Genomic DNA, 8,883 nt, shown 5'->3' with positions numbered 1-8,883 from the left:
AATGTATAAAAGATGTTTCCAGAGAGGTAAAAGAATTGATAATAGGAAGCATTTCAGAAGAACTCGTATTGACAAGTTGGCACTGTCAGAAGTTGGAAATCGGAACCCCGTCAGGAATTAAGAAGCAAGCAAGGAATTGAAGAAGCAACTTGCAATAAACTGTTTATTGGTTCAGATCTTTAAGATGGTTTAAACAAAAATGAGGTTATTTATACTAAAGCAGCCACTGCCATCATTTTCAATTATTAATTTTTTCCTTGTATATCTGACCAGCTTTTATATGTAATAGGACAATCAATTCATAGACATGGTCTATCGAGCACTGCTGAATGCACAACATTCATGACCAGCTGAAAGTGATACCATTATGTAGCTGCTAGATTTTGTCTACCGTGTAGCTTTCTGCAAGTGTATAAGACCCAGTTTGTATAGTGTTTCAACTCAAATCAGTATTTTTTGTGGAAAAATTATTGGTATATAATTATTCTTGTTTCTTTTTGTTGGGGATGATGAAAAGCACTTCCAGGATTTAAATGTCATTTTTGGGTTTGCGTTTATTATAAGTTATAGGATTCAAATGTTTGTTCATTTATACCCACAATTTAGTTATGCTGATTAAACAAAATGAGTTCGAATAGTTTTTGACTTTTTGGGTTCATGGCATGAACAGAACAGAATTATTTTGCGCACGGTTTGGTACGTTAGGTGTATTTGTTGTGAGGAAGAGAAAAAAGAAAAAAAAAATTGTGGGTTGTGAAATTTCTTAAATGAACCTTCTCTTGTTGTTCTTGTATGGAGCTGGGTTACCCTCAGAAATAAAGGAGGACACGAATCGGTTCCTGCAACTCCCAAGGCAGTAATTGCTACCTAAAATCCCCACTAGCATATAACAAGTAAAGAGTTGCAAATCTGATGGTTATTCCAAGTTCTAGTTATCCTCGATAAGTTGAGCTACCCATTACTCTTACTCTGGACTATAATTTTTTTTATTTTAAGTTTGACCCTGTTTACTTCAAGTGAACTCTCGTCGACTGCATTTAACTTTCATCTGGACCTGAAATCTCAAACCTGAAGTTTAATAGAGAACTTACGCATACTCCAGAGGGCGTAAGTTAATCTTCATTCAGACCGTGTAAAAGAGAGACCTTTTGCCAGTTATGATGTGTAGAAGCAGAGCCCCAAATCTGATAGTTTTGGCCGCCATCTAAAGGAATTCCTAAGGGTATTCTGAGAATGGTTAAAAAGATCATTAACTGTATATATACAACCGAATAGTAGCAATGAAATTACTACGTTGTTCTTGGACAATTTGCATCAAATACTTTTATTGAGTTGCTATTCCATGCATGCAAAAGAAAATTCTTTAAGAATTACATATAAGTTGTAATGTAAGGAAATTACATCCATCCACGATAGAATCTTCTAAGAGTAAGATTGTCTGCTACAAAATAGTAGCAAGAGGTCATACACACTTCAACAAGGTAAAACCATCTTCGCCGCCAATAGGGGTTTATGTATAAAACCCCAATAATTCCTATTATCACAATTCCATAAGATACTGTAAAAGTGATCAGGAAACTGTCCATGTCAATTAAACTATCACCTTCTTCATTTTCGGTGTAAGCTTCTGTTGTCACTGTTGTTAATCCATTATCATCGCAACTTTTGGACAGTGGCAGTCCACAAAGAAAAGGATTCCCCTCATAACTATCTTCCTCAAAAGTTGAAAATTGTGCAACTCTATCTGGAATTTTGCCTGATAAGTTATTGTATGCTACTCTGAAGACCGCCAATGTATTTAGCACAATGAGCTGAGGAGGGATTTTCCCATGCAATAGGTTGTAGGAGAGGTCCAAGCTTTCGATTTGCTTCAGGTTTGAAAATGTTGTCGGGATTGTGCCCGTCAAATTGTTATGAGATAGATTTAGTGCACGAATCCTTGTAAGATATCCAATCTGAGTAGGAATCTCACCTGTCAATTTGTTACAAGAAAGATCAATCCCGGACATACTCGTCAAAATTCTTCCTCGATAATAGTAGGACATATTCTTTGTTGTGAACTGTACGGTTTCTTCCTTTCCCATCGGAGACCCATTTGGAGGAAAATATGAAAGTGCAGGGGCCGAAGCGTGATCCCACGTTGGAGCTACTGCATCATAATAACCTTCACTGAGTGCAGTGTTAACCAAGCAAGGAGGAATATGACCAGATAAATTATTATGAGAAAGATCAATCAACCGCACTTCCTTCAACTGACATAATTGAACTGGTATTTCGCCTTCAATATAATTATTAGCCAAAAGAATGTAGCTTAACTGAGGTAGTTTGTCAATCCAATTTGGAATACTTCCATGTAAGCGGTTATAACTAAGATCTAATGTCACCAAATAAGGATAGTAATGGATTATACTTTCCAGCTGTCCTTCTATCTTGTTTTTTGACAAATGAACTTGTTCAATAGATCCTAGACTAAGACAAGATGGTAAAGTCCCAAAAATACTATTGTTTGAAAGGTCTAAAACCTTCAGACAATCAAGCTGACAAAACTCATTTGGAATTGGTCCTTCAAGATTGTTATTGGGCATTATAATATCTTGTAAAGCTAACAAACTACCCAACCATCTTGGAATCTTACCAGAGAGATGATTATCACTCAGATATAATCCTCCTAACAAATAGCACTTAGATAAGCTTTCTGGGATCTCTCCAATGAATTTATTACCATCCAACTGCAACCTCTTCAAATTTGTCAAGTTAAATTTTTCAGAGAATATATGACCTTGCAAAGTGTTTTTTGATAACGCAAGAATTTCCAACGAGAAGCAACCCATGGCCATGCGCTCAGGGATTGCACCAGTCAACTGATTGTAGGATATGTCCAAGCTTTTCAACATTTTCATATCAGCAAATGAAGAAGGAATGCTACCGTTAAAAGCATTTCGAGATAAGTTTAAATGCATTAAGCCTGGCAGATATGTTCCAATTTCTACTGGGATATGGCCTAGAAAGAAATTGTTGGAGACATCCAATGTTGCTAATTTCTGGAGGCAATGAATTGGCATCCGAAATGATCCAAAAAGAGAGTTATTAGCAAGAAGAAGCGTCTTTAAGTCTGTATTGTTTTCTGGCAACCAATTTGGAAATTCTCCACTCAAGTTAAGGTGTGAGAGATCAGCATTATTCAAGTCATGCTGATGGTACAAGAATTTGGGAAATGTGCCACCATCTCCGTAACCAGACAATGAGATAGTAGTCAATTGGAATTTTGGGGTCAAAGAATTATAATGTGACTCGGTTTCTGCGTATATTTCACCATTGAAAGTCTTGAGTTTTGAGAGATTGAAAAGTGGTTCAAGTGAAATAGGGATTTGGAAGTGATTGTTTGAAAGTATGAGCTCTTCGATAGATGTCAGATGCATGAGGGGAGATGAGGAGATATTTTCAGTAAGTTGATTGTAAGAGACATCTAACACTCGAAGGGAAGTCAAATTTGCCAAGCACAAAGGCAAGCTACCTCTTAAATCATTGTTATCAATGTATAGCTCTCTCAGAAGCACCAACTCACAAAAGCCTGGCGGGAAGTTTCCCGTAAGTTGATTAGAAGCGACATTTAACACTTGGAGGGATGTCATGTTTGCCAAGCACCAAGGCAAACTATCTCTCAAATCATTATCACGAATGTATAACTCTTGCAGATGCACCAACTCGCAAAGTCCTGAAAAATATATAATTCATCCTTCAGTACATAAAGATAAATAATTCCATAAAATCTTTTAAGTACATATTAAAAATTAACTTTGAGTACTAATAGTTGAACAATAGAATCTGAGATAATGGCAACGAAATAACTGTAAAATTGTATGGTGTTATAGTGTTAAGAAAACAAAAATTGCATTATTTTTCAAACAACACTCTATTTTCAGTTATTTTTACCGTTGTTGCGTCAGTATTGGCGCTCTTTATTATTTTTCATTAAGTTTATAAAAAAAACGTTATAGATATGCTTAACTAAGTTAAATTAAGAGAGGAGAGAAGGAGAGAGAGAGAGAGAGAGAGAGAGAAAGTCATTAACCAACCTTGATCAAGAATGGTGTTTTTATTAAGGCGTGAATATGACAATGATAAAATCCTAAGAGAGGCCATCGATTCGCTAACGATTTGAAGAAAACTGGTATCGACTTCAACAAGCATCCGGTCCATGACCAGATGTTCCAAATTCTTGAATTCATGAAAATCTACAAATAATAAACAAGAAATGTTTATAATTTTGATATTGATCACATAATGCAAGGGAATAAAGATAATCCAGTCCTTTTCTTTTCTTTTTCTTTACTCTTCTAAGCGATCGAAATATTCTTATCAGAATAGAACTAAAATTTCATTAACCTTAATGAAGAATCCTGCAATTAAGAGAAGCTAGAACTATTGGACAGTGAAAATATATAACATTTAAAAGAAAAAAAAAATCTTATTTCAAGGGAAAAAATTAACTTGAAAAGAAATAATTATTATCGAATTAATATCATAAAAGCTTCATATACCCATAATTTACCTTGACCATGTAGGGCACCCTTGAGTACACAACCTCGCATTGACAAATACTTTAACGAAGTGAATGATGCGATGCTTTGCAGAAGCTGGCTTACATGGAGATCAGACTCCACCAATATCAATTCTTCCAAGTTGGTGAAATTGTGCAATTCTATTAAAAAAGAAGTAGAAACAATAAATGTTAGCTCTATATATTAATTCAATTATTTTCGACATAAAAGATTTACTTACCTTGACTAACTACTGTTCCCTTAAGATTAGTAAACAAAAGGTAAAGTGTTTTGAGGGATGGTAGTGATCCTATTGATTGCAACACCTTGCTTCCATCTATCATTGCAGTTGCCCTTCCCCCAAAATAAAGGGTATTCAACTTCCTCAAACCTCTGTAATCTGTTTGGGATACAATTTCGGATTAAATTATTGTGGGTAAGTGTCAATGAGCATTCCCTTACCAAATCAATTAAACTGTCCTCCAAATTTAATATTTGAACATGTTGTATACCTTTAGGAACCACAAGATTGTCGATTGCATTGAAGCTCATGTCCAACTCCTCCAATTTGCTCAAGGAATCCAGTCCTGTATTTATGCCAACACTTCTAATAGGGTTAATTAAATAACTTATTTTCTCCTTCTTTATTTTTAAATCTCGGCGCAAAAGAATTTTATTAATAAGCAAAAAATACGGCTAACCAGAAAAACCTAAAAAATAGTTGCCAAGGGCCTGATTGAGTGGTTTTAATTAGGTATATTTGACTCACAACGGCGAATTTGAATTTGTAAGGAAGAAAAATTTATTTCGACTTTACCTACTGCTATACCTTATTCTTTTTTAAAAAAAAAAACGTAAACAAATTAAACACGACATTTTAGTTTGTTAAATGCTAAATGGCGTTAATTAATTAATCAAGTAAATACAAGTTGGTTTATGGAAGCCAATATCTGATCCCTTCACAATAACCAAAATAACAAGTTCAGTGCACAATTTTAGATATAGGCAGACAAATAAGATGCAGGTTATTATGGCTTCCCTTGAATATTAAAACTTTTTTGGAATCCAATCTCTCTTAAGATATAAACTTGTTACCGAAGAAAGAGCATTACAGAAAATAAAAAGCAAATGTCGATTTCCAATCGGTGTACAATTCTTTACTTTTGAAGACAAAACATACAAAATGCTTAGATTGAATTGTGTTTGATTATGAGAAGCATTGGAAATTGCATATATTGATAATTTCTTAGACCTATTTTTATTATACTAAAAGCCTTGAAGCTTACACTAGCAAGAGTCTAGCTAGATCTAACATCAGTACCTCCAGCTGCTCAATGAAATAAGATCCACAAAAGATGGGACACGGGAGAAGGGATGAAGCTTACTTACCTTTAATATCAATACTTCCATTCAATCCATTACCAGCCAATGATAAGATTTTGAGTGATGAAAGACCACCTAGAGATAAAAAGATGTTGTTGTTGAAGTAGTTATGGTCTAAAAAAAGAAACTTCAAGGTGTTCAACCTTGATAACCTCTCTAGACCTGTGAAATTTTTTTTTGAAAAAATAATGTTATCGTATCATGTAAAAATTAAACAAAATCCACAAGGGATCAGAAAAATGCTAGAAATTACGAGGGAGAATTCGAGTAGAGTAAATTGAGGACCTTCATTTTCAACACAGCCGGCTATATTGTTCCAACTTAAATCAAGAGACTCTAATTGTTGAAAGGGAGTAAACAAAGAAGCATTCAAATGCCATTCCGCTGAGTCCCGATTCCTAGTATCTCGTAGATCTAATTTAATCACTCTGCCATTGGTGTTGTTGCACTCAACCCCTTCCCACTGACAACAATCTGAATAATTCTCATCATCTACCCAGTAGTGAAGATGTTTATCATCATTGAAGAAATGTCTAAGTTGGAGGAGAGCAGACCTCTCTTGCTCCAACCATCCCTCACTCCACCACCCTTTTACTACTAATAATATGAAAATTAACTCACTCATCCACACCGTTTTTGAACCACACATTATATCTTCTTAATTATAATCACCTACACACTCTCTCTCTTTCTCTTTCCTCCGCATCTGCAACAACGAGAGGGTGGGTTTACGCTATTTATAACCAATTGAACTGATGATACTCCCAGCTTTTTCAAGTCTTGTATTCGTTTTTCTTTATTTCTTTTTGTATATGCTATTAATATATAATATGATTGTAATATATTTTTATTTAATTCGGTCAACTAAAAATATTTCCTCACTGTCCATATGGGGTGTCACCGCATTTGACAAGCTTGTTGGCTGGCTCGAAACTTGGATTTTATGAAAATTATTATAAAATATCTATCATTTTAGATATTCATTTGGTCCCCTATTATATATATTTAAAATTTTAAACATTAAAATTCATATTTTCAAGCCCAAATTCATTAAGATAAAATTTAAAAATCATAAATTATAAAATAAATTAAAATATGTATATATTACATTATAAAATATAAAATATAGATTTTTTTTAAAGCTTCAATTGAAAAGCCTGGGTGTTAAAAGAACATGCTTAGGCCAGATCTGGGTAATGCCATACTTAGGAACAGCCAAGGTTTTTGCCATCCCTACTATCCATACACACTAATAATTGGCTAATTGATTAAACTCATGATTTGTTCCCACAGAATCTCGGGTTTGAGACTACACCGACACCTACATGTCCCTTGAATAAGAGCAGGTTTTTACCTAAATTCGAATGCAAACATGTTTGAAACGTCCAAGTTGCTCTATTGATTTAGGTTGGTTTAGGGAGAATGAATAGGACGTCTTCCCAAGGCCATAACTTGAGCAATAGCTATTTGTCTTAGGCTAATAATATATCATTCTGAAGTTCTTGAGGCAAAGAGTGTGAGGCAAAGTAACATTTTCAATATTGGTTAGCAGACCATCGCCAAATTTCTCTTGGGCTTCTATTTTTGTCTGAAGATTTCTTTCTTATTTTTGGGATTCTTGTTAGATTTTTATCTAGTTTTGTCAATATTTGATTAAGATGTCATTTTTTTAATTTGTTTTGACAAGTAAAATTTTTATTATGCCATACCAATTCAAGTTTACATATTTTGATAAATTCATGTATTTTTAGGGTTTAGTGCCTGTTTGATATGGTTTATTTAATGTCTATAAGTGTTTATTTAATTCCAAAAACTCTTATCATAATTTTTATTGTTGTTTGATTGTTTTTCTAATAGAGCATTTGAAGCTTAAATAAGTTATTTTGCCTCTACTTGTAAAAACTCGAATTTTGGGTTTTTGTGAGTAGAGGTTGAAAAGTTTTTTTAAAATGTTAAAATATCTAAAATATCCTCTACTTATTTGACTATTTTATTTTATTATTTTCATAACATAACTTTAAAAAACTTGGCCATTCAAATAATTTCATAAATTTTTAATAAAAACTCTTATTTACAACTAAATAACTAAATTTTTTTTAGTAAAAACTCTATTAACAAAAACTCTAGTTAAATAAGCGCTACTTAAAAAGCTGTACTAAACGAAGCCTTAGTATAAAAGGGTGTTAAAATCCTAGTTTGATATTTATACTCGTAAAAGCATATTTTTAGATTAAGAGACGTGATCACTACTCAAATACTAAAAAACCCTATAACTAATTAAATAATAAGAATACGGAAGTTAAAATAAAAGGATTTCTAAACCTGTCCTACATCACACGACAAGTGACTATGTACGATGTTAGCCAAAAAATTAAAAATAAATGCTAATCATACCTAACCTCTAGACTTTAACGATCACTTTAGATGAGTTTTTGAATATTGATCAACAAGTTTGTCTTCTCTATTTATTTATTTCACTATATTTCACACATCACCCTGATTTGGATGATATTTGTCAAATCAACATCATTTGTTGTCATGAAGAATGTGAAGAGTCTTCTTTTTCTTCTTGGAATAGTTCATGAAAGCAAATCAATTTTTCTTAATTAGTAATGTAAGAGTTTTCTATGCATACCCATGTTTTATATATTAGTTGACTTTGAATTGACCCCAAATCCCGTAACATTGGCCCTTAATATTCTCTCTCTCTCTCTCTCTCTCTTTCTCCCTTTCTCTGTGTTTAATGACTAAAAAAGTGAAATTAACATTGAAAATTGAAAGCAACAAACTACCAATTTTATATTTAATAAAAAAATCCATAATCAAATGTAAAGAATGACCTGGTTAATCTTTATCCGCTGTGGTAATTTTCAACAGCTTTACAAAATAACTGTAAGCCAAGTATTTCAATTCAAAGTCATGGATAGCGAAAAAATTACCTGAAGCAAAGAACACGTTG

General features: G+C 33.3%; 1 protein-coding gene across 1 annotated transcript; it reads right to left on the bottom strand.

Moving 5' to 3' along the window:
* Window positions 1-1,397: 1,397 nt before the first annotated feature.
* LOC112099858 (receptor-like protein EIX2) lies at window positions 1,398-6,573 on the bottom strand. Its single transcript, XM_024187361.1, has 7 exons — window positions 6,210-6,573; window positions 5,931-6,086; window positions 5,054-5,128; window positions 4,783-4,941; window positions 4,553-4,702; window positions 4,077-4,235; window positions 1,398-3,715 (listed from the first exon to the last, which is right to left on the bottom strand). Exons 1-7 carry the CDS (start codon window positions 6,571-6,573, stop codon window positions 1,398-1,400), a joined length of 3,381 nt encoding a protein of 1,126 aa, XP_024043129.1.
* Window positions 6,574-8,883: the final 2,310 nt, after the last annotated feature.

This window comes from Citrus clementina, unplaced genomic scaffold (assembly GCF_000493195.1).
Source record: "Citrus clementina cultivar Clemenules unplaced genomic scaffold, Citrus_clementina_v1.0 scaffold_3, whole genome shotgun sequence".
Classification (NCBI taxonomy): domain Eukaryota; kingdom Viridiplantae; phylum Streptophyta; class Magnoliopsida; order Sapindales; family Rutaceae; genus Citrus; species Citrus x clementina.
This window is presented reverse-complemented; position numbering and strand designations above follow the sequence as displayed.